Consider the following 27661-nt stretch of genomic DNA (forward strand, 5'->3'; position numbering starts at 1 on the left):
TAAACCGCTCCGACTGAGATGTTTAGATGTAAATAATGCTCCCAAAGACGTTTTGCGAGAATTGTTAAGATTTTGGATCTGGTGCCTCCGAGATGGTTGATATATCTGACAGGAGTCAAGTTGTCCATTCTGAGAAGAATGGTGCAACTCACTCTTTCTTTTGTAAAGGATCAGATGACAAAGGAACCTGCAGGCATCTCTAAACTGTTTATGTGCAAGAAGGACTCCCTCTAAGACCATGCTCCTCCAGGTGAGAACTTGCACCCCAACCTTGCACCCCAACCAGTCCGTCTTTCACTGGATCCTAATACAAGATCTGGGGCAGCAAAGAAGATTGTTCTCCCTTTCCAGACATCTAAGTGGGTCAACCACCACAGGAGCTCTTACCTGGACTCTGGGTCTAGAGAAACTGGATCGGAGTAGGCAATGCCTTGAGAAGATGTCAAATCTTTAATCGTTGAGAAGTGCGATAATGAAGAGGGGCTTGAAAGATTGCTTGAACTGAAGAAGCGAGAAGTCCTACAAGCTGGGCTAGAGATCTGAGAGAGATGTGAGAAAGGGATAATGAATGACGAATCTCCTGTTTTGTGAGACTGACCTTGTGTTGGGGAAGTTGAAGGCTAGAGCAAGTTGTGTCTATGAGGAAACACAGAAATTCCAATTGCTGAGCTGGATCAAGGGCAGATTTCTGAACACTGATGAGAAAACTTAAACAGAGGAGAAGATTTTGACAAAGATGTAATTGAGAGAGAAGACGATCTCTGTTTTGGGCCATAATGACAAAGTCGTCTAGATAAAGAATCAGACGCTCTCCATGAGATCGGAGGAAAGCTGCCACTGGCCTGAGAATCTTGCTGAAACACCAATGAGCTGAGGAGAGACCGAAGGGAAGAAATTTGTAATGATAAAAAGAATCTCCCCACTGACATTTCCTGTGGGAAGGATAAATTGGGACAGTAAGGTAAGCGTCTTGAAGGTCTAGTCTGACAAACCAATCGCTTTGAAGTAAAATATCTCTGAGATGTAATTCTCCATCTTGAAATGGCGGTAGACTACAAAGTTGTTGAAACTTTTTAGGTTCACGAGTCAAAACTTTTGGTTCTTTTTCTGAACTAGTAAGATGGTGCTGAGAAAAACTGAACAATCAAAATGGACTGGTTCTATGGCTATTTGATGAGAAGAGATTGGATCTCGTTGTGGATGAGTTGTTGTTGATCTTCAGAAAAAATAAGGGGGTGAGGGAATTGTAATTGTTTCGGAGGTTGATAAAACTCTATGAGATAATCCTGAATAGCCTGAATCACCCAGGCATCTGTAGTAAGAGGAAACCATGAATCTATGAACAAAGCTAATCTGCCTCCTACAGGAGGAAGGTCAGAATTGAAAACACTGACCGGAAAATTGTTGTTCTTTGCTGGAACATGCTATGGACTGGTATCATCTGGTGCGGCGGGGATGGAAACGTGGCTGATATCCTGAATAGTTGTCAACCTCATTTTGCTGGTTGAAGGGGCCTCTGTTGGGGTATTGACACCTGGAGAATTGGCTGGCAAAGGTAGGATTCCTACCTTTGCCGGCCCTGGAGAAAACCCAAGAAGAAAAACATTTCTTTAGGGAAAGTTGGGCTTTGTCCAAGGTGGCAAAGTAGACACATATTTGCCTAATTCCTTGATAAAGGAGTATTCGAATACCAATCCTTTGGCCAAAGGACCCTCTTATTTGGAGGCTAAAGAACCAAGCTTAGGGTCAATTTTGAGCAGTAGACTTTTCCTTCTCTCAAGAGATAAATGTGCGTTAGCATTGCCCAACATACAAATAGCATGCTGGGCTCAACTGGAAAGCATGACAGGGTCGACCACAGAGTCTTCCATCTTGGTCTTTTCTGCCAGATGCAAAATCCTGGTGAAAGGACCCACTAAATCCAACAGTTTATCGTGGCAATTAGACCAGGCTCTGTCCACTCCTTTTTTAGGGTCTTTGCTGAATTTTGTGAAAAACATACGCATATTTGGATCAATAACTGGGGTAGCCGTGATGGTGTTAGGTGAGGAGGGACGGGGACATTCAGACTTCAATTTATTACTGATAACTTTGTCCATTGCATTGCACAAATAAAAGGAAACATAGGGGGTTATTCTAACTTTGGAGGAGGTGTTAATCCGTCCCAAAAGTGACGGAAAAGTGACGGATTTACCACCAGCCGTATTACGAGTCCATTATATCCTATGGAACTCGTAATACGGCTGGTGGTATATCCGTCACTTTACCGTCACTTTTGGGACGGATTAACACTCCTCCAAAGTTAGAATAACCCCCATAGTCTGCAACATGATCCATGGGAAACCACTCCTTTGAATTAGGATCAATCATGAAAGAAGGGTCAAACATTGGTTCACCTAAATGGTCCACTAAGTCTTGAGACACTGGGTGAGCAACAGTACTGTCATGAGAAGACATTTTCTGCCTTTTTCTCCAAAGGCCCATAAGAATAAGGATCCCTAGATCCATCCAACTCATCTGTGTGACTTAATGAATCATCATCATCGTCAGTGTCTCTTAATTGTATAATATAAAGGGGAGAAGAAGGGGGCCCGGACTTAGAAACCTCTTGGGTTGGAGGACCAATTTTGATAGAAATGCCTTTGGAGGACCCAGAAGGGGTGGCCGTACGTTTCTTGCCTCTAACAGATGACAGTTCATTGGAAGAAATCATCTTGGAAAAAGAGGGTTACAAATTTTTTGAAATATCCAAAATAGAAACAGATACAGCTTCTTGGACAGAGTCTTTAATAAAAGACTTTAAATTATCTTTAAATAACTGAGATTCCTCTTCTTCAGACATAATGAAAACTAACGAAAATATTGATTTCAGGAAAAAAATATATATATAAATTTACGACAAGCTGATGTCTGAGAAAAGGAAAAAATTAACTAGCCACAAAATGAATAATAAAGATATAAAAAACAACATGTAATTGTAAATAACATTATAAATAATGGTCAAGTGAAATGAGTACTTATCTTGACTGCGAGCAGCAAGAAAAGAGGACTTGTTCACAATCAACATAATTATTGGTATACTCGACTTCCTATTGATTGTCCCTTTATGATATCACTTTATAGTTTTAACATTTTTTCTCTGGGAACCTCAGGTCTTGTAATAAAATTAGTTTTTGAGCATTATTTCATAACAATACATTGTCATGGGTACTTCAAACTGCAATTAAAAAATAGACACCCACTTACAAATTCACATGCTCACTTATACTCCTACACAGCCACTCAAACACAGAAACAGTCACTCACTCACCCACACAGCCACTCTCAAACCCATTCACCCATACAGCCACTCGCTCACCCTTACAGCCACTCACATTCCCAATCACCCATATAGCCACTACCAGAGCCACTCAGTCACCCATACAGCCACGTACACAGCTACTCACTCACACATACATCCACTGACATACCCACTCACACACCCACTTACCCATACAGCCACTGACACAGCTACTCACTCACATAGCCATTCACTCACCCATACAGCTACTCCCATTCCCAGTCACCCATACATCTCCTACCACAGCCACTCACCCACTCAGTCCCCCATAGTCACTTATGCACCCACTCACCCATACAGCCACTGACACAGCTACTCACTCACCATTACCACTCACACAGCCATTCACTCACCCATATTGCTACTCACATTCCCACTCACTCATACATCTACCACAGCCACTCACCCACCCAGTCACTCAGTCCCCCATATAGCCACTCTTGCACCCACTCACCCGTAGAGCTATTGACACAGCTAGTCACTCACCCATATACTCAATCACTCACTGATACAGCCAGTCACACATACAGCCACTTACTCTCCCATACTGTTGCTCAAACATCCACTCAGGCCCATACAGCCACTCACACAACTCAATCACCCATACAACTACTCACACACCCACTCACATGGCCACTCAGTCACCCATACAGCCACTTACAGTTATTCACTTACTCATACAGCCACTCACACACCAACTCACTCACCCGTACAGCCAAACACAGCTACTGACTCACTCTTCAAGCCACCCACACAGCCATTCACTCACGCGTACAGCTACTCACGTTGCCACTCGCCCATAAGCCACTAATATAGCCACTCACTTACCCATACAGCCCCTCAGTCACCCACTCACCCATACAGCCACAAACACAGTTAGTCACTCACCTATATAGCCACTGACACAGCCACTCGGTCACTTGTACAGCCACTCACAGCTACTTACTCTCCCAAATAGCCACTCAAACATCCACTCACTCACCCATACACCCACTCAGACCATACAGCCACACAACCACTCACAAAGCCAGTCACTCACCCATACAGCCACTCAATCACCTCTCACTCCTACAGCCACTGACACACTATGCATCCACTCACACACACGATCACTCACAAGGCTAGCCATACAGCCACTCACACACAACCACACACACACAACCACTCACCTATGCTGCCAGTCACTCACCCATGTAGCTACTCACACACCCAACCACTCACCCATGCAGCCAATCACACAGCCAGGCACTCACATAGCCAGTTACTCACCCATACAACCACTCACACACTACACACTCAACCATACAAACACGAAAACACCCATTCAAACTAACATGTTTATACACACATAGCAACAGGTATTCACACTTTCACAAACATATGACATATTTTTTCTTTTTTAAGCTAGAAAAGTAGTTCTAATAAGAACCGTTTTTTTATTTATCTTTTTTTTTTTACTTATTTTGTTTTTTTTGTGGTATTAAACTTTTTTTTTTAAAGAACTATGAAAAGTATACTTTCTCAACAAAACAAACGAAACTTGTGCAACAAGTGTTTTAAAACAAATAAGACGTGTTGCTTCTGCAAGCCTCATTAGGAGCAGGGATGGACGGCTCTCCGTTACACAGCACCTTGTTGCATTTTATACACAATTGTCCAAACATGGCAAACTCTGGAACACTGGTGGGTAGTTGTACGACTTCAGGTGCAACAGGATTACCAGAACTATCTGCCTGTTACAAGATGTTGAAAGATTCTTGGCATTTTGTTCTCTTTCTGCATGAGCAATCTGACAAGGGTATATCGTCTTCAAGTAGTTCAGCATGCTAGATGTACCACATGAATATTTTTGGGATGTTTCTCTATAAAGGTGTTTGTCACAGAGGTTGCACTTTACTTTTTGTGCATTAACTTTCTTTTTACCCGATGGTGTGGTGAAAAATTGACAGACCATACTCTCTTTCCTCGCAGGTGGTTCTTCATCAGGTGAAGAGCTTCCCCTCTGGTGCTCCTGATGTTCTTGACTTCCAGATGCCATGTTAGTAATCCACACCAAGAAAACACTACGTGAAAAACAAAACTGTAGATGCAGATCTGTCAAGTGTGTTTTCTCACAGCTACACCTAAAGCAAAAAAAAAAAAGAAAAAACGGCAGGGGACCGCTACAAATGATTGAATAGTGTTTTATCCAATAAAATTCACTTGTTCCTGTGTCACATGGGATTCGAGATGACGTTGCAACATTATTGCGAATCTGGACAATGCAATAAAACAATGTTCTAAACTATATTTGCTACGTTTATTTAGCATCTTTGTAAATCACTTACCTCAAACATCAATTTTATACTGTCTAAATATGTTTGTTAAGTGTTGTTAAAACACATGCCAGTTCCGCAGAGCTCCAACAAAACCGGAATATACATATCAGGGTGGGTCGTGACAGATCCACGAATCCCCCCCAAAAAACTGAGAAAAATAATAATAATACAATTCTGAATTTAATTGTCTTACAAATATAAACATAGCAGGTGCCCCAATTAAACCACATCTCCTCTAAAGTACAAACCCATACAACCACTGACACCCACTCGCACACTTATGCAACCACCTAAACACCCACTCACACACCCAGTTACTCAAACACCCACTCACAAACTGATATAATTACCTACATACCCACACACTAATATACAACTCTGACACCCTCTCACACATCCATACAGCCACTCACAAACCCATACAACCACTGACACAGCCACTCACACAATTGAACAAAACACTCAGCCACCCATTCACAGATATATACAGCCACTCACACACCCACTGACAGAACAGTACAGCCACTCGCAAAACCACTGACACACCTATTATGCGACTCACAAACCCACTTACAAATCCTGACATCCACTTGCATACCCAGTGACACATCCATACAGCCACTAAGACACCCACTCACACTGATACAGACAGTGACACAGCCACTCAGATGACATATGTTAGAGGTAGTATTACTTATTAGTAGTACAAAACAAATAATAGTTTAACTTATGCAGTAGCTTATTATATATCTCTAAGTGTCATAAATATTTACGAAGCACTTACAATCACTGCATGTCATCAGTGACGTCATTTGAGATGTCAAAAGGGATGTAATTGGTGATGCCACTAACCATGTCATGTGTGATGTAATATGTGAGGCCATAAGCAGTGCATTGCAGGGGTGTAAGTAATATTTAGATCAGGTAACTATAACGGTTGAATTTCTATGGTTCTGTTTGTGTACAATCTGAGCCTAACTATAACATCCTTGTAGCCTTTTTTCAGTATATATCAATTTCATAATTGCAAATAATCAATTACAATTTTCCATCTTTTGAAGGCTGTCCATGGTTGCTCATCTCACATCCATCAAACGAGAGGGACCAGAATTAAGAAAAACTTTCTATTAAACACACTGGACATATACCATCAACCCTTAATTAAATTCATCACAATGATGTTCTATCCCCACTTAAAATTGATTCAGTTAAGCATTATATGTTCCTGTTGTTTATATTATTACAATCGGAATGACAATGGGTATTATATATAAATCCATAATCCCATCTTGCCCAAGTGGCCATTGGTTCCCTGTTATTAGAAAATTATTATACATTGTACATAAGTATTATGCGGTCTACAGCAAAGGAAGTGGGGTATTAAATTTGATATGATATCAGTTAATTGTCTCATGTTGCCTGAGTGGGCCATTATCCTTGTTAATTAGTATAAATTATTTAATAAATAATCCATGTTCCTGTACTACTGTGTGAGAATGTAGCCTCTTTCTAGCATGGTTACACTCATTTTTGGCCTGTTTGTCAGTGTGTGTTTTGCTGTGTCACTGGGATCCTCCTAGTCAGGACCCCAGTGCTCATAGTTTGTGGCCTACATGTCAGTATGTTTTACTGTTTTGTCAGCATGCTTGACTGTGTCACTGGAGTCCTGCTAATCAGAACTCCAGTGCTTATGCTCTCTCTGATTCCAAATGTGTACTTACATACTGGTAACCCAGTATGCCACTCCAAATTGGTATACAGGACCCCCCTTAAAAGTCGCTAGTATATGGTACCTAGGTACCCAGGGCATAAGGGTTCCAGGAGATCCTTCTGGGCTGCAGCAATCCTTTTGCCACCCATAAGGAGCTCATACAAACACTTCTTTAGGATTGCCATTGCAGCCTGAGTGAAATAGTGTAAGCACTATTTCACAGCCATGTTCACTGCACCAGGTCACTTATAAGTCACCTATGTATGTACCCTTCAGACCCTGAAGGCTAAGAGCACCGTACCAGTGTGTGAGGGCATCCCTGCACTAGCAGGGGTGACCCCACGTCATCCAGGCCCATTTTCCCAGACTTCGTGAGTGCGGGGACGCCATTATATGTGTGCACTACATATAGGTCAATACATATATGTAGCTTCACAATGGTAACCCCAAATATGGCCATCTGAGGTGTCTAGTACTTATTCCAGTATTGGTTGCACAAGCCCATGCACTCTGGGGGCTCCACCATGGCCCCCCAGTACTGCCATACCAGCCTTCTGAGGTTTCCACTGTAGCCCCAGCTGCTGTCACCTCACAGACAGGCTTCTGCCCTCCTGGGACTTGAGCAGCTCAATCCCAGGAAGGCAGAACAATGCATTTCCTATAGGAGAGGGGTGTTATGCCCTCTCCCATTGAAAATAGGTGTTACGGGCATGGGAATGGTATCCTCCCAGCGCCTCTGGAAATGCTTTGAAGGGCACAGATGGTGCCCTCTTTGCATAATTCAGTCTGCACCGGTTCAGGGACCCCCAGTCCCTGCTTTGGCGAGAAACTGGGCAAAGGATAGCGGAGTGACCACTCCACTGTCCATCACCAACCCACGGGTGGTGCCTAGAGCTCCTCCAGTGTCCCTGGGTTTTGCCATCTTGGATTCCAAGTTGGTTGGGCACTCTGAGAGCATCTGAGTGGCCAGTGCCAGCAGGTGCAAAAAGAACAAGTGATGGACGGAATGCTAAACAATGTCAAACATTCACCCCCAGTACAGAGATCTGGGCCTAAATCCATTGTTTTTTTGCTGCCCAGGCCATTCCAGTTTGGACCCAGCCATATGCAAATCAGTCTTGACCCTGTTCCCCATGGGAACAGTCCAGCCCGAACGGCCAGGCCAGGTCTTCCCTGGACTGGAAACAAGCATCCTGGGACCAGTTTTGGGGTTTCACCCCTCATTAGCCAGGCTAGCTTGAATCCAGTGGCATGGGAAGCATGGGATCCACCTCTGGGCATACCCTTCCCACTTAGAGCAACAGTGCCAGCAGGTGACATCAGAGACCCCTCCTGATAGGTGCTTACCTTGTTAGGTGACCAATCCCCCTCTCAGGGCTATTTAGGGTCTCTCCTCTGGGTGTTTCCTCAGATTCGGATTGCAAGACTTCAGCAGGACTCCTCTGCATCCTTCGCTTCAACTTATACCGTCGAATCAACCACAGAACTGCTCCAGGAACTCTACAACTTGCAACAAAGTATCCAAGGCGGCTACTGAAAGTCTGTAACTTCAGCTCCTGCCAGCAACTGCAACAGTTTCCAGGTCGTGCATGCTTCGAGGACTGCCTGTATTCATCCTGCATCAGAAGGACCGAAGGAATCTCCCGTGGAGTGACGAGTCACTTCCCTGCTTTAGCAGGCACCTCTCTGCAATGACAACAGGCACTCTGGGTCTCCTCTCCTGACGACGAGCGTGGATCCTGGAACACAGGTGGTAGACCGATGCAACCCTGACTATCAAAAGGTCCAAAATTGGTGGCGGTAAGAGCTTGCCTCCCCGTGCCAGACAGTACAGTACCCCTGTGCACTGTGTGTTTTGCAGCTCCTAGGGCTTCTGTGCACTTCTCCAGGGAATCCTTTGTGCACAGCCTAGCCCAAGTCTCCAGCACTCTATCCTGCGATGCTCAGCTCCCAGACTTGTTCTCCGGCTGTGTGGGATCTCTTTGTATAGTGCTGCGATGACCGCAATTTGCAACTTCTTTGTCCCCGTGTCCTGGGACTCCTGTAGGTGCTGCCTGGTCTTCTGAGGGCTCTCTAAAGTGCTGAGAGCCCCCTTTGTCCCCTCAGTCTGAGATGAGACCCCCAGGTCCCTCCTTGGCTCGGGCAGCGCCTTTTCCCACTAAACGTATCTCTTGCGTGAGCCAAGGCTTGTTGGCGAAATCCAACGACGAAAACCAGCCTGCATTCATCTACTCATCGTCGGACATCTCTTGAACCAAGCAGGAACCCGCAGCTGTCTTTGGTGCATCTCTGACTTTTTCTTCCAACCGGAGGTTCCACTTTTGCACCTTCAACCGGGTTAGCAGGGGCTCCTGTTCTTCCTTGACTCCTCAGCAGCTCTTGGTGACCTCTGTCCACAAGTATTCACGCCCAGGAATCCCTTGTTGGTGTCTTGCAGTCTTGCTTGGTTTTAGCATTATTCTTTATCACGACTTCTAGTGTGTTCTGAGGAAACTTGCTGTACTTTACTCCTGCTTTCCTACACTCCCAATGCTCCTCTACATACTCCTCTTGCCTAGGTGGGAAACCGACATTTGCATTCCACTATTTTAGTATATGTTTTGTGTTTCCTCTAGGCCCATTGTAACCTATGGTGTTTTGCAATATTTTAGGACTGTTGTACTTACCTGATTTTGGTTACTAGTGTATATTTTATGTATAATACTTACCTCCTAAGGGAGTATAGCCTCTAAGATATATTTGGCATTGTGTCATTAAAATAAAGAACCTTTATTTTTGGTAACACTGAGTATTGTCTTTCTTGTGTGTGAGTACTGTGTGACTACAATAGTATTGCAAGAGCTTTGCCTGTCTCCTAGTTCAGCCTTGGCTGCTCTGCCTACAGCTACCTCTAGACAGCCTGACTTCTAGACACTGACTACATTTCATTAATAAGGAATAACTGGACCTGGTATAAGGAGTAAGTACTTGTGGTACCCACTACAAACCAGGCCAGCCTCCTACATATTGTTTATTGTCCAGTCTAGCACTTGAGAAATAATATTTACATTGCATCTTTATATATAATCTCAAAATAAAAATAGACCTTTTATGTTTCCTCTTATAAGTTAGTATGCACAAAGTACATACTAACTTATAAGAGGAAACATATAAAAATGTAATTTAATTTGCATTGTATTCTTGACTAAAGAGATGTGAAATGAGTTATCATTAATTCTGATTACTTGCAAACATTCAAGTATTCATTTTCATGACTGGACACATTATGGAGCCCACATACTGAGCTGAGACACTTGCTTACATATATAGTGAATTTTGTCTCACATGTGATCTCTGTGTTAATGCATTAAGCCACAGTTCTATATGGCATTCAGTATTTTCTAACATAGTGGTTGTTTTCACTGAGCCTTAAACATACTTCATTTCCAAAAGCGTTTCTGCCTTGTTAGCCATTGTATTGTGTTTGTCCTTGATAGGTAAGTAACTATGTACTATTTGAGCTTTTTGGGACATACTCCTTTTATATGTACACTGTGGTTGGTCAGCTAAGGTCTGTCGAGCAACCCTGTCCAATTTTAAAATCTGTGAATGTTTCTTAAACATGTTTTGTAAGATATGTGACTAAGAATTTTGGTACAATAATATTTTTTCTCTGCCTGTGTTTTCCACTTTATTAATTGCACATGATGGCAACGTATTGGGGTAACCACGCTATCTAGACCTGGCAGTTATTTCTTTCTTTCCACCCTCAATTGCTTATTGTGTATTGCAGTTCCGTCATGCTCTTTGCAATTCCTCATATGGGGTACTCCATTTTAAATGTCGTGGGTGGTGGCTAGAGGCTTGCAGGATACTAGTTCCTGCAGCAGATTTTCTGAATAACTGTTGGTTGTTAGTATATCATTGAATAACTTTTTTTAGTGAAGATTTTTATTAGCATTTAAATACGGCAAGCTTATCACATTGGGAGAACGGTCATGATGAAAACCAGAACAACCCCCACCCTCCCACCATAAAAAGCTCTACCAGAAAATACAAATGGAGAACATGGTACAGAGGTGAAGTGGCCTTGTGCGATATCCGGTTCAATGAAGCGCCCCCTTGCCATCCTACATAGTGGTGGGGCCACCACCTTCAGACTCCCGAGCTCGCATCCTGTCCCCCCCACACTATCGACCACCCTCCAACTCACAGAGGAAGGCCGTCCAGGGATATCATTAAATACCCTGATAGTAACATCTACGAAATCAATAGCACTTGTACTCAATGAAGGTTCAAATTTGAAAGTTAGATCATTCATATTTAGTCTCTCAATCGTCTAACTCCCAATACAAAGAAAATGATATCAATGAAGTGGGTTGCCACCTTTCCTATAGAAAAATACAGGCAGTAGAACGTTATCTAAAATCGTCTGTACCAACTTTTTTTTACTTGGCCTTTTCGTCTTTGTTTATTTTAATTACAAGTAATGTGTTATTAAGGCAGCGGTAGGGTATTTTTTTCTTACATTTACTGTTTAAAATACGTACTGACAAGGTGAAAATAACTCTAGGTAATTTTCTTATTTGTATACAAGCGGGGAGGGATATCAAAATGCCGCCGTGCCAGAGTAAAACCGGCCAGCTGTTAACCCTATGAAACTCAGCCAACATTTTAAAAGTTATGTAAGTTGCTGCATATCTTCACCCCACAGCTCCTGCTCCTCCCACCAGCCCGTGTGTAAATAAGCATGGCTGTGGGGAAGCAATTCGAACTTCATGACCATCCTAGTCACCTGTTTGGAGCACATATTTGGAACAAGAAAATATTACGTTTTAAACACAATTCCAACATACCTAAGATAATTTGTGTGCGATCAAAGTTCACTGCAGCCCTTCTACACAAATAAAGTACACATATTTTTAAACCGTGTGGATGATCAATACTGTTATATATTGTGGCAAGATCTATAGTTCACATCGTATAGTGTTACCATTTACTTTCAACCTAAATCATCCTGCCTATCTTCGAACCCCTATTATTCTTCATGTGTTCCGTAGAATGACGTTGATGTCACATCTCTGCAGTCGGTGTTTGTTGCCAATAGCCCGCTTTGCAGCTCACCCTGCCCCCATAGCAGCCATTACCACTCCTCTCTGCAACAGGCGCCCGCTCCTCATTTGTCTCTCACCAGAACGATGTATTCCACCTTTAATTTCAACAATATTTGTCGGCCAAATATTGCCACCCGCAAGCTTTAAATACATTATCCAGCCGCCATTTTGCATCGGGCGAATTCCACTGTCAAGCATGCGCGGTTTAAACAAACCCAGTACTCGTCTATAATGAATCAAAATATAGGGTAATTAGCGTGAACTATCACATATGTAAAAGATGCTGCAGAGCAAAAAGAAATTAATTGGTTAGATAGTAAAACTGGCATGAAATAATAAGAGGTAAATAGGCAATTCTCGGTGGTTACTGTTCAATTGGAATTAATATTTGAATCCTTTGACTGAAAGATTGACCACGTGAAACTTTGTTAAATTATTGTTTTACTCGTTTCAATGCACTTAATGACACCCACCAGCTCGCACTCCCAGCAAAGACTGTATTGCTATACTAGTCCCGTTGTTAATCTTACTTCAGTTGGAAGAGGAAATACTCATTCAAGATGGCCACCAAAAATAACTGAAAAGGCAGCCAGTGGTAATGTTTTTGTTTCATTTACTTTAGATATCTTCATAACGGCAAGAAAAACCTCCTTCGCTATTGGGGGCGCTTTTCTATGAGAAACAAATCCATAAAAGTCATTGATGGTGGGTATGTACTGCACCCATTCTAAACTGCCCACAACCTGTAGCCCTCTGTCAATGACCATGGTTGATATGACGAAATCAGCCTTCCCTTTAAGGCAACCTGCAGCGGTTTTATGGCAAAGAAGAACAACAACTTTATCAAATCGTCAATTATATCCCCGCCAGTCTGTATATTTTTGGATTTAAGTTTCCATAAAAATCCTTTGACTTTCCTTCAGCATAAGATGTAGATTTTTAATGGAAGAATGCCGTTGTACGCCTCTTGTGCTGCTGCAAACAATGGCTGCGACAGCTTTGGGCAGAAGGAGGGGGAGGCAGCAGGGACCACTGACACGGGTTTCTGAACAAACCACTACAAGGTGCATCATTTCACCATGCACCAGGATCAATGGTTGCGTACTTTAATTATTCCTGCCTTTTAAACCCATGCATTGAAATGAGGCATAGCTTGTAATATTCTGCTGGTTTTTTTTGCACATTATTTAATGGTACAGCCTGGATTTTTTTGAGCTGGGGGCTCAGGGTTCAGCAGCCATGTTCGGTCTTCCCAAAAAATTAAACGGTGAAAATAAAATAACATTTCAGTGATGCAGTGGTTTGCGAAACAGCCCATCGGCTGCTGTCATCCTTAAATGCGCAGTCATTCTTACCGTGATCAAAGACTGTAATCTATTTTTTGTGCAAATCCCCTCCCCCTCTGCACCAGCCACCATTAGGGGGCACTCAAAGCTACTCTGTAGAAGGAGGGAAAAGGGGGAGGGAGGAGAAGTGGGGGATTTTTTTTTCTTTTTTTTTCTCCCTTCTTGGACCAGGGGGAGAGGAGGGAAAAATATATAAATATATATTTGGAGCCATGGATGCAAACTGGAGCAGCTTCATATTCCAGGTAATACAAAATAAAAAAAATATTTAAAAGGGTGGGAAGGAAGAAGGACGAGAGCAATAAATAGGGGCTGTTGGTTTTTGCTGGTAGAGGAGAGGGAGTGCTTGCGAGGGTAAATGTTGCAGTGTGTGCTGTTAAGGGAGGAAGAGGTGCAGGAGAGGGAGGGAGGAGGAAGGAGAGGCCTGTGGTGAGCTGGTGGAGAGGGCCCTCCATCCCTTTCTACCCCCTCCCTTCCTGGCTTTCCTCCTCTCCCTCCCCTCCCTGCCTCTCCCCATACCCACCCCATGCGCCTCTCCTGCTCGGGAGGGGAACCCAGCACAGGAGCAGGGGGAGTGGGGTGCCGAATGAGGGACAGTGCTACTGTGTCGAGCACGCGACGGGGGTGGGAGCAACATTTGCCCCTATCAGTTGGTGCCGTAGACTAATGGAGCTCCCTCTGACAATGCCCTGATATGTCTAAAATCGCATTGCATCGACTATAACGTCGTGTCGTGTGTGTCCCGTTCGAATTTGCACCTCTATGTTCTAGCAGAGACTGTGCTTGCAGGCAGCCCTCCAGGCTTCAACAACCTTCTTTGGGGTCGTAAAGTGGTCATAGTTGACCAGGTATTTAAAAACAACAGTTGCAGTTGTGTAGTTCTGCTGCAGTGTTGCACCCAGTTCTCCCCCCGGCATAGGGTGTTCCTGTGTCCTTACACACCGCCCGCAACGGTCGACGAAGGGCTTACCCGTGCGTTCTTTGTATCAGATATAAAGATCTAAACAATGTATGTTTTGAGGGGCGTTGTGTTAATTAAGTGACGTTCGTGTCCATCTTTTTTTGTACTCAGTGTTTTTCTTTGTTGTATGTAAATGTTACCTGTATTTGCTTTTATCGGTGCCTGTATCTTGAAGTGTAATATCTTCAGTTACGGATTACACTGTATTTATCTCTTGAGCGATGTGTATTGTGTCCACGACCCCACCACACCCTCCTGAGTCTGTGAAAGCAGTTAAATGTAATGTTTGCAAGAAGCGCGTCTCACCGCCCGGTCTCCACTTAGTGAGAAATCACCCCTGCAGGCATGTACCTTAAATACAGTTCAGAATCAGTCATTTGTGTTTTATTAGTGGGGCTGTAGCTATTGCGCTCTGTGCCCTTCTTGTGTGTGCACCTCCGTTTACCTTTCCTTAGCGAGCGTGGTATATAATAATCCCCCCCCCCCCCGCACTCTTTGTATGTGGAATGTATCCTTAACTGTCTTTAATTTTTCTTTTTTGGAGGAGTTAATTCATTTGTCCCGGGCCTGCCATGGGTTTGCATTACACAAAAAATGCGTTGTATATGAGGTGCTACATCTTGCCATCCCTGTGGCTGGCCAACTTTGCATGTTTATTCCAAATTAATCTGTAAACAGTGCTTGAAATGGAAAAAATAGAAGTGCCGGTACTCTGTATCAGAGTACCTGCATGTTGGTGAGAAGTGCCGGTACTCTCCAATGAAAAGTATTACGTTTTGCTTGAGAAGCGCAGGTACTCTCCCTCGCAAAATAAAAAAAAGTGCCGGTACTCAGTACCGGATAGTAACGGCCCTTTTAAAGCACTGTCTAAGGTAACCCAAGGGCAACAACGTGGTTTGTGCTTACTTATTGTCCTGCACATACAATGTACCAAATTAGTGTTAGCTCCCATCCAAATGTTTGTCTTATGCTTCAAGGTGTCTGAGGTATCCACTTTTTTATGAGTACAATTGGGTGTGGCAGGCAATTGATACGGTTGCCTCTGAGGCCCCACTCTTTTCCAGGCTTTTTGTTTTTTATTAGTATTTGTATACTGCTTTCCTACTCATTTCGAGGCCTAAACTACTTTCTCGGTGGTTAAGGAAAGTAGCTATGCCGTTTGTAGCAGCTACAGGCATCTTTAACGAGCAGCTCTCCAGCTCCCTGTGAGTAGCTCTCCTGTGTGCAGCCCAGCCTACTAATACAGACATTTCAGCTTGGTCACTTAAAATATTATATATAAAGCAAAATTTAAAAGCATATATTCAAGATTAAAATGTGTGCATTTTCAGAACGCAAAAGCTGATGTTTGCAGGAAAACAGTTGAGTTCTCAAAATGTATTTAAAGCTAATTGAATTGGAGAGATTTATTGCATTATTTATTATCTTGGTGCCATTCGGGCTCCAGCAAAGGCTTGTTACCCATGTAGGTGCATTCCAAATTGATAGTGTTTAAGTTGCAGCCTACCAAACAGTGCAGCTGTCTGGTTTGCTAAAGATGTCTTGGTTACTGTCAAAAGTTGACCAGGGAAGGCATTCCGCTCGTTGAGTACCATTGGTTTTGTGGTTGACTTTCCATTTGCTGGCTTTATTTCCTTAAGGCTTTCCAGGTGGATTTTGTCCCTCCTGTTGACTAAATTGTGATTTCTGTATCCTTCCACCACTCACTTTCTATTAACAGGCCTTTAATTCTTATTTTTGTGTTGTCACATTTGCTGTGCATTCAAAGACCAACACCAAATGTCAGGCGTGTTACAAAAGCGCTTGTTTACTTTTCTTTCTCTGACTTCATAGTGAGAGGATTTATGTGAAAATCTTGTTGGATACCGGGGGTGGGAAAGAGTTTTTTTTTTTTTTTTTTTTTTCCCCCAGCACCCAACATTTAAATGAACTGTGTAAGTATTTCAGAATATATCAGAATTATGAATGCACAAATGAAGCACATTTTTTGTTATTTCTGAAGTGTGTTGGAAACAAACACTTTAATATGATCAAAACGATACATCAAACTAGGTGAGGCAGTTTCCACACATTTGTGTCTGTACACTGTATAGTTTTATTAAAAGACAGTATGTCTGTGCAAATGTAATGGTTATTTCAATTGTAAATATATTGTATGTAATGGCAGTGTGGTACCACACCATGAATACTCCACTCTGTGCCACGGCACTCTGCACCACTCCACGCCTCTCTACTCTACCCTGTATTACTCTGCTCAGGGCCAGTGCACTCTTCGCCAATGTACTTTTGGCCACTGCAGTCTACACCACTCTATTCTATGCCACACTTATTTTCTCTGCACAACTCCATTCTTCGCCACTCTGCACCACTGCACTCTAGGCCAGTATACTCTACGCCAGTTGCACTTTGCTCTGTAACATTCAACTCTATGGCCCTGAACTCAACACCAGTCCACTGTAAGCCACTCTAATATACCCTGCACCCTACACCACTTTACTCTGTGCCATTGCACGATATGCCACTATACGCAACTGCACTCTACACTGTGCCACTTCTCTCTGCGCCACTTCACTCTACTCTGAAACAATCTACTCTATGCCACTACACTTTGTCACTCTACTCCAACCTGCGCCACTCCACTCTATGATAATGCACTCTGTACCACTCTCTCAACCAATGTGCTCTACACCTTTGCACTATACACAACTGCACTCCACATCACTGCACTCTGCTCTGCATCACTGTACTCATACCACTGCTCTCTGCGCCACTCTACTCCTCTCTTCACTACTGCTCTCTAACTCTCCACTCTGCCACTGAACTTTCCGCCACCATACTCTGTACTTTTCCACTCTACACCACCGCACTGTCTCTATATGCTACTCTGCACCACTCTATGCTACTCTACTCTGCACCACTGCACTCCATGCCACTTGGCTCTACTCTGCGCACTGCCCTCTGCATCGCTCAACTCTACACCACTCCACTCTGCACCCATTATGCCGCTGCACTCTGCGCCATTGTACTCTACCCTGCTTCACTCTATTCTGCACCACTGCACTCTACTATGCACCAGCCTAATCTACACCACTGCATTGTACGATAATGAATTCAATGCCTCTATACTCTGCAACCCTCTACGCCAATGCACTCTACACCAACCCTCTCTACTCTGTGGCACTCCAATGTATGCCACTTCACTCTGCTCCGCTCTTCGCCATTCCACTCTGCGACACTCCATGCCATTCTCCTCTATGCCACTAACCTTTACCCATGCTGAACAGCAGCCACACCGTTGAACAACGTGGCTAAACACATTAGCAAAGCCTATAACTCTTACGTAGGTGAGATTTATTGGATTTGCCAAATCTTGTTTTACTGTTACGGCTGGCAACCATGCCCAGAGCACTCATGTGGTCACTGTTGACAATCTATCTTGGATTGGCTTGTCACCCCTACATCACTAATAGTTGTTTGAGATTACTGTCATTGAACATAAGTAGCTCTTGTTACAGAAAAGGTTAGTTACCCTGATTGTGAAATACTCAATACCCCCTGACAAAGCAGTGTACTGATATGAGTGCATCAGGTTCCTTTATGTGAGCCATCATTAGTGTTTGAGAGCTGTATTTCCCATCCAGTTTATGAAATCCATCTTTATTTTTGGCTTATGTTCCAAGGGAAATGTGTGCTGAACTTGGGTAAGTAACCAATACTTTGTTAGATACAGCCACCCCTCAACCATCACTAGTTCAATATAATAACTTGATATGCATGACAAAATAATACCAAATTGCAAGGTGCTCCAATATGCCTGCACCTCTTTTTCAATCTTAACAGGGCTTGTTGGATGTAACCCCCAAACCACCTTCTCACTCTGTGTCTAGCCACATGAAATTTCTGAGTATGTGACGGTCACATAAAATGTAGCATAATTTTATGTTGTGAAGGAAGTGAAGGGAGGCTTTACACTCAGTGCCTGCAACTCACTCGTACATCTCGCTGACCTGATTGCAGTGAGAAGAACAGTTTTAAAGCTAAGCAATCACAAAGGGCAGTTGTGCACTGGCTCAAACGGCGAGCACCTTAAAATTGTGAGAACAAGATTCAGGTTCTATTGAGACATCACATATGGTGGCGTATCAAATTGGTTTGTGAAACCTTTCAAAAACCTCATGACAGTGAGTGATTTGAAAAGGTACATCTGATCATGGAGGTAGAGAAAGACTGACGGAGGCAATATGTAGTCTTTGATTGTGCACACTACTCACCCTTGCTGAACTAGTGATAGGGCAAAAGCAGCATGTCAGATAGGTGGGCCTGAAGGGGTTCTACTGAGTTATGCACACACCCCTGTACACCGCTTAGGTGGAGTGTCTTAGGGCACACAAGATGACGTCCACCACTCAATCTCCAGGCATGAAAATGAAGGTTCTGGAGGTTGGGGTACAAAACCTGGCTTTGTGACAGCGAGGAGAAAACTTCCCAATGAGGGAGGCAGAGCAGGGAGCACTGGGACAGGTGCACAAGGTCTCCATACCACATCCTTCGTGGCCAGTCCAGGGCTATCAGAATTACTTGAGCCACGTTACAGGGAATTTTCCACTACACCTGAGGAATCCAGGGTATAGTATGGTGTGCATAGTGAATCATAGAGGTTCACCAGAAACTAAACATATCCTCCAACGCCCTCCTGCAATGGATACTTCAGGGCACAGAATTTCAGACAGGGAGAGTTCTTATGAGTGTCAAAGAAGTCCACAGGAGGAGTTCCCCAGTTGTGGAAGGTATGTTGGACTACTTCTGGTTTTAGGCATCACTTGTGATTGGCAAGAGGATGCCAACTGAGACTGTCTGCTCACACATTCAGTATTCCGACTAGGTGGTTGGATACCATCCAAATGTGATTGTCCTGAGCCCAGAGTCGTAGAGCTTCCCTGCAGAGACTGTGTGACCCTTCTTCCTGTTGCTTGTTGATGTACTGCATAGTGGTCATATTTGTTGAAATCTGGAAAGATTGGCTGTGAAGGGAAAGGAGGAGGCCTTGAAAGCCAGCCGGATCACCTGTAATCCAGCAGATTTGTGTGAAACATCTGCTTCTCCAAAACCAAAGGCCTCTGATCTTCAGTGCCTCCAGATGAGTACCCCACCCGTTGATGGAGGCATCCATGATAACTGCTGTCAGCACTTGTGGGACTTGTCTTGAGACATACTGTGTTCCACAACCCACCACTGCAAATTGCAGTGTCCCTGGAGATCATGATGGGTTTCTGTTGTGTTGGAAGCACACTGTCTGTGAGGCACCAATGGAGGTCTCTCATGTGCCATCTTGTTTGAGTGACGAAACAGAATGTAGGAAGCTAGCAGACATCACAGGCATAAGATTGTCAGGACTGGAACAAGCACTCCATTCAGAAATATTGAATCATAGCCTCAATGTCCTGAATCCAGTGGAGGGAAAAAGCTTGACTTTATGGTGTTAAGGATGGCTCTTTGAACAAGATGTACTGAGAGGGCACCAATTGAGAAATTGACTTGTTGATGGAAAAACCCAGCTAGAATAGCAACGTGGCCATATTCTTCAGGTGGTGCAAAAACATCTCTGCAGAGCTTACTGTGAAAAGCCAGTCGCCAAGGTAAGGGAATACCGGGATTCCTGCCTGTGATGAGCTGTTACCCCCTACTGTCATAAATACGTTATGTGCTGAAATGAGACTTAAGTGAAGAACTGCAAACTGGTAGTGTTCGGACCCTTGAGTAAAGCAAAGGTACTTCCTGTGCGACCTCAGGATTGGAATGCGGAAGTAGGCGTTCTGCAGGTCGACAGAAACCATCCAGTCTTTACTTTCCAGTGAAAGCAAAACCTGAACTAGGACCAGGATTTTTTCAACTTTTCCTTTTCAAGGAACCAGTTCAGAACCCTGAGGTCTAGGATCTGATAAACACCACTGTCCTTTTAGGGGACCAGGAAGTACCAGGAGTAGCACTCCTAGCCCTGTTTTTGCCTTGGTACCAACCCCACTGCATCTTTTTGAGTGTAACATCTCCACTTCCTGTTTCAGGACTTATTGATGGTCTGGCTTTAGTGTTGATGAGGAAGGAAATAAAGGTGGAGAAACCTGTCTGTCCATCTCCTATTAGCTCCAAAAAGTGGGATTGTGGATCATCTGCTAGATTGGGCAGACCGATCTGTGTCATGTCCAAGAGAGTGTTTACATAGCTTCTCAGGAGGTAAGTGGCGTTTAATAACTTGAAGGCCATGCAACCCATTGAGAGGACTTTCTTTGCATATTGCGTCATCTTCTTGTATTCCCTATCTCACGGGCTAATAGAGAGGTTGCCTGGTGAGAGTTTTGAGGAGTAAGATTCCTGTGCCACCTGCCTTTCCAGTGACTGGTGAGACAAAAGGAAAGCTGGGTCTCCAGTATTCTATCTGTAGGGTCTTGCAATCAGTCTGTGGATTGCAGTGTTGGAAATGGGTTCCTTTCAACTTGCCTGGATGGGCTGTGTGAGGGCTGCATTAACAGGAAAGAAGGGCTCAGTTGTTTGTGATGTAGTATGCAGTGGTGTATTGTGTGTTCGTGGTAGTAGCCCAGGTTACCAACAGCAAGTGGGGAAGGGAAGTGGTAGTTACGGTGTTGCAGAGCTCGAAATCATATCCCACTGGACCCATGGGACTAGTTTGCGCTCCAAAGCGGACCATGTTTGTTGAGAACATGTTGTACAGCGCGTTCAGAAACATTGCTGGACGTGTCCCAGGAGTGGGGAACTATAGGCAAAGTTGATCAGTCAAAGGCCTTGGGGTTGGTGCTGCAGCCACTAGTGTGCCCAGGACCTACACCAGGTCTGAGGGAACAGCAAGAGATGGTTCCTCCTTGGTATCCTCTAGTTGTTCTGGTTTCGATGTGGGGATGAGGGGTCTCAGTGACTTACTTTTGGAGTTGTGTTGTTCAGGTCAGCAACGTCTTTTTTTTTTTGTTTTTTTTTTTGTGTCTCTTTTGAGATGACGCAAGCAGCAGTGACTCTGATGTCTTCGACCTCGCCCTGGGTTTATGTCTTCCTCAACGTTAATTCCTTGCTCGGGCCATAAACACATCGCCTCCCTCTCAATAATGATCTTTTGGTGCAGGCCTTTACATTATGATCCTGCAAGCACCATACGCAAATTTCCTGTGGGTCTGTAATGGACATCTGTCTACCACAGCTCCTACACAGTTTAAACCCTGATAATTTAAGGAGTGATATTATTACAAGTTTTGCTCCTGGTAAATGGTCTGAGAAAATGTTTTGTGTTGATAATGTTGACTATCTTTTGAGGAGTTTCAAGCTCTGGGTTCGCATTGATGGCACAGAAAAAAGAACTACCATCAATATACTGATGAGAGGAGCTTTGTGGCTCCAATAACGCCAAGAGGATGTCTCATCTGGCACTGAAGTGTAGCCAGCGCCCCCTACTGGCGTGGAGAGCTATTGAAAAGTTTCTGAATTCGGTCTGACACTTGGCCTATTTAAAATGTGAGGAATCTGTGGGTAGAAATATGTCATAATGTATACATACAGTTTTATTTTTTTTATTTTTATTAAAACCCCTGTGTGAAGAAAGGTTGACCAGCTTAACTTTACTCCATAATAAATTCAAAAAATCACACCCTTTAAAAAGTTTAGTAGTACATTTATATGCAAAGATTTAAAAAGGAAAGGCTTTGAAAAAAGCAGAAATAATGCAATTAATAGTATACATTTACAGACAAACAGAAGATTGTTTAGTTGCAGATGGAGAGGAGTGCTAGTAATTGGCTTAGGCTCCTAGGATTGGTCAACACATTGCTAGACGGGGTCAGTTTATACAAATTTCAGTCATAATGAGGTTATTTGAAAGTTGCCTACTATGGGTCCTTGGGCATTACAGTTATGCAAGAGTAGAAATTAAGTATGTTTTTATCTAACTTTCACAGCATCTTTGTCAAGACCCTTTGAAAATATTTTATTATAACAAAGCATTTAAATGGGTGCAAAATAATAGTTTGTCAGTGATTAGAGGACGATGACTGATACTACAGTAAAAGGTTAAGAAGAGTTCAAATCATATGGTGAGAGAAATTAAATGTGAATTAAACAATTGTGAGGCTGGTTTGAGGCATGAATGACCACAGTTGAAAACAGTTTCTACATGTAGCCGAGTGTCCGCTAAAAGAGACCGCCAAGCACTGATTATAAATATTTGTTTTCGGAAATCTTGTGTGGAAAGTTAGTTGTGTAAGTGCACATTGTTACTACATAAGGAAGTAGTGTGATCATTTTGGCGGTCATTTGGAGAAGCTTGCTGGGAGGATGTGGTCAATATGTTATATGATTAATATTTTGTTATATAATCTGAAGGGAAGACCACATTGACACAGAATTCCTTATTTTAGTTGCATATCCTAGGCAAGGTTTTTTAATTTTCTTGCAAAACTGTAGTTTTCTGGATCTTTGTTTTGGCTAAGAAGAGATAGTTCAAAGAGATGAAGATAAGAGGGTTAGGCAAGTTGATTGCTACTTAGATTTTACAGCTTCATGTACAAGTAGAATTCAAAGAACATACTGCCTACACAGGTCTCCTGCTGGTTGACAGGCATCTCATGGTCAATCTGTGTTACACGCCACTGATCATTCAGAGAGTCCTTGGAATACAGCTGTCACTACCAGTAGACAAAGTGTTAGTCTCAGTGCAGCATTGACAGTGCAAACCCCACTGGTTCATTAATTGGTTTACTTATAAAATTTGCAGTGGTAATGGTATACGTACTGTTTGGGATTTAATGACCTAGGTATGGTTTCTTGAGCAATGCATTTATTGCATAGGCTTAGAATGTTGTAAATTATTATTTTAGACCGTGTAGTACTAACAGACATGCTACTTAGGATCAGTCCAATCCGAGATCGGAAGCTTCTTTTTCCAGATCAGCAGCAACGCAAGTCCAGTTCCTCGAGCTTGAAGACAGATATGGAACTTGATAGCACCTCGTGGAGCCTGCATTTGGGGCAAAAGTCCCCTCACGGCTGTGAAAGCTGCACCGTCCTGACCTTAACTTCCTGTGTTCCATTGAGCTTAACAATTGTGCAAGCCCTTTAGAAGTGAATCATGTTGGTTTTCTTGTCGATTTTTAGAGCTGTACTTCAGTGCTAAAAAGCTAAGCTTTAATTGTGATGGCCTTCCTCTGTGACCGGAGGCCCTCTTAAAGTCACAAAATCTGAAGGATGCAGTGACTGAAAGTCTACCCGTTTTCTGAATGAAGTGGGAGGGCGACCCATTAAAAGTAGACTCAAGTGTTGCTATCTGTTCTGCCAGCATGCTTGTAGTTCAGGTGCAAATGTCTTTTTAACTGTTCACCTCTTAAGATATTGCTTACCAGCTCCGGAGAGTACTGCTCCATCCAGTCCCCACAAGTGTCTTGCCTCTACTATGTTTCAGACCTGTATTTTGTGTGTGTGTTACCAGCCATTTCATTTTGACAAGAAGAGATTTTGCCAGTCGTTGGTGAAACTCATCCATCTCCTCAGTTGTGGTCAACTCATGCAACAGGAGAAGAGGCTTGAGTATGCGCCCAATAAGTATCATGTTTAAGATCCTGTCAGAACTGGACTGGCTTGGGGGACGTCTGGGCTTGTGCCATCTGACCAGCAACTGTTCCAGATGCTCCTTTGAAATTAGAGGTGCCTACAAATGTTTGAATGTTGCAGATCCTCTTTTTGTCCTTCAAATCTGCCTGGAAAAACAGAGTGGCTTAAGGACTAAAACCCTTGAGCAGCAGTCTGTTAGCTCTTCGTCAGCTGGACACTGCAAAAACCTAACCTCTAATGCAGAAGAATGATTATTGTGCCAAGTTTGGACGTTATGCATGGTTCCACTTCTGTTTAAAGGTTTAGCCTAAGTCTATGATACCCGGAGAGTCACCTTGTTGTCGTGATCTGAGGAGGGACTAGCGTATTTGTCTTTACTAGGAGATGAACAGTTCCTGCACAAGGCCTCACTGGCTTAAAGGCTGTGTATAGACATCTCAACTGACTACGGTCACCCAGGAGCCACCGTATTGCCACAAACAAGCTGCATAGGAGAAAACAAGATCAAAGGAAGGGCATCATCTGGATTCGGAAGCTGCAACCTTTATCTGTTGTTAACATGAGGCTGAGAGTCTTGCTTCATTACCCTTGCTCCAGGGACTGGTTCTGGTGACAGGACATTTGGATTATAGAAAGTTAGAAATAATGTTTCTGACCCCTCTCTCCCTAGAGACCAATATTTATAGTCCCAATCTCCCCCATTTCCCCCCCAAAAAACAGCTTCCCGTTTGTTGTTTGACCTGTAACTCATGTGGGTTGCACTTACCACAAGAACAATTTGACGGCAATCAGTAGTTTTTAAAATACAAGTCCCAAAATGAAACAAGCGTTTGCAATGCAATAGGTGTAAATGCATAATTGGACTTTTTTTGCCACATAAATTGGTGATCCCTGCCTCTTAATTTGGCCCAGTGCTGCCCATTGTGCTGTGTAAAACTTGAAAGTGCCTCTGCAGCCTGGTGTATGTCATCAGCTGCACACTTCCTGCATTGTGCCAGAGAGTCCTCTGCAAAGCTGCCATCGTGAGCCTTCCGCTTTTCCGCTCTTGTTCTGCAGGGACTTATTGCAGAGTGGCGTCCCATCCTCTCACCCGCCCCCCCCCCCCGTCCGCCACTCGTTAGATGTGGTGCCGAGCAAGCCGTCTCTGAACTCTCTCTGCAGTGCCCCTGCCGTTGAAAGGAGAGCAGACAACTTTAAACAAAGTAATCCAGAAACCATGTGTAAAACATAGATGCTGCATGTAGTCAGAGCGAGCCATCTGCCGCTGCCTTTGAGTGGAGAGCAAACATAAAAAAAGGTACCAGAAACCATATTTAAAACGTTGACGCTGCGTATATTAACAGTAGTTGGCTGGTGCCCTCGAGGAGGGCTAAACCCTGGGAAAAACATGACGTATGCATTCCTTTGACAAATGAAATTAAGGGAATTTTTAAAGGCAAGCCCACTAACCAATGAAAGTAATGGACATTGTTGAAGCCCCAGAACCAATGACAACATGTCTGAAGCCGTTGCACCCTCGACCTAAAAAGGATCTGACAATACTCAGTACAGACTTACTAGCCTGTGAAGTCCCTGAAAAACAGGACGACTAGCTGGGCTGTAACCCAGTAGTTGGACATTATGGACAGTATTCCTAACCCAATATGAGGTTACCTTGACCACTGCTAGGTCACAGGGAGAGCCCAGGTGACGTTGAGTGGGATCCTAATTGGTTTTGGGAGCTTGGTTTTTAGATAACTATTTTTGTACAGATGTGACACCATATGTTCGAACCTTGGTATTAGTGTGGTACATGTGGTTGGCCCACGTCCAAATTCCTGCAAACTGTATCCTGTGCCCACATTTTAGGCTGTATTGCATGAGACAAGCTCTTGCTAAAATCAAAGAACCCAAGCTCTCTCAAAGATTTCACCACCCCAGACCAGAACCAAGTCTCCTAGGATAACTGGATGCATGGCCAGGGCCACTGGGCATCTAGTGCTAAGACACCGTGGTTTGAGGATGATTGCACCTTCTGTGTTTTGTATATTTCGTAGTTTCAATTTCTTACATACCTTTTAAGTAAGTTCCTTCTAAAGTAAAATACACTGACTGAAGCCTTACTGAGTGTTACTACAAAGTTGCTTTGTATCTGAAGATTATAATACCCTTCCCCTTCTTGAAAAAAACTTGAGTTCTCTGAGTGGGTCAAATGTCCAAAAGGAGTATGTTGCTTATGCAGTTTTGAGGACACTGGTATTGTGGCTGAGACACCATTTGCTTTTTTTGTTTTTTGATAAACAGCTTTATTGTTTTAACAGAGTAAATGCAGGTCAGAGACACCATTTGTATATGTCGATACCAACACATGACCCTGCCTAGTAACTTCTGAGTATCCAATGATCCCAAAAAGAAGCCTCATGCCAGCTGCTGACCAGTGAATTTCTCATTAAGGATGACCAGCATTTCATACTTTGACTTGTTGAACAAATTTGCCAACTTTTCTTGTAAGAAGCTTTCAGTACAAAAATAAGTTTTTGTGAGAAATTGTTTTTCAAAACCATTTTTTTTCCACAAGAATTCATGTTAATTGTGGAGTTTTCTTTTCTTCAACCGTTCCCCTGGTTTTACTTTATTTTTATTGCTCAGTCTCAGTAAATTTCATCCTACACAATCCAATTGCAAATTAATGGTGATACCCTGATCGAAATTCCTTTGTGGGCGCTACACTTCTTCCTCTCTGTGTGCTTTCTCAGACCAGTACAAATCTATTTTAGACGGTCCCCACTAATTTGTGGAAGCAGTACATGAATTAGCGGAGGTGCAGATTATGGTTCTTCACAGGTTCAAGTGCACAACTAAATCACTTTTCTTCATATGCACAATGTTGTAGTGTAGAGAAAATAAATCCTTGTGCTCACTGTAGCTCATTGCAGCAATATTAACCCCAACTGCATTTGGATAACTGTGGTACAATAGTGCTGCCCCCGAGATGTCCAAGGAGTTGTAACCCAACTTGTGCTGATGCACTCAGTAATGCACAGATGAACGCAGTCTTTTGTGTTGGATTGCTTCTGGATTTGCATTTTCAGGAAGTCCACTTTCTCTGGGTGCTCCTCAGACCAGGAATAAACTAGGGTCTCCCCTGGTACAGTCTCTGCCCCTGCAGGCCTACCTGTTCCCTCTTTAAGCAGGCAGCCTTCTAGGCCCTTAGCTCCTCTTTCAAAAAGTGCAGACTTTAGGGGATGTCCCCTCACCTCTGGGAAATTGGCCCTGGTCACTCAGCAGTCCTTTGAACACTCCCTCCTTT

The 27661-nt window shown here is 43.4% G+C and overlaps 1 protein-coding gene across 1 annotated transcript in view; it reads left to right on the forward strand.

Moving 5' to 3' along the window:
• The first annotated feature begins 13112 nt into the window (after positions 1 to 13112).
• The window catches only part of MAZ (MYC associated zinc finger protein), a 188500-nt gene continuing 173951 nt past the window's right edge, over positions 13113 to 27661 (forward strand). Inside the window, exon 1 of the mRNA XM_069244089.1 lies at positions 13113 to 14053. Within this exon, the coding sequence (XP_069100190.1) occupies positions 14021 to 14053 (33 nt within the window). The 5' untranslated portion in view covers positions 13113 to 14020. The remainder of the gene's footprint in view (positions 14054 to 27661) is intronic.

Source organism: Pleurodeles waltl, chromosome 7 (assembly GCF_031143425.1).
Source record: "Pleurodeles waltl isolate 20211129_DDA chromosome 7, aPleWal1.hap1.20221129, whole genome shotgun sequence".
Taxonomy (NCBI): Eukaryota; Metazoa; Chordata; class Amphibia; order Caudata; family Salamandridae; genus Pleurodeles; species Pleurodeles waltl.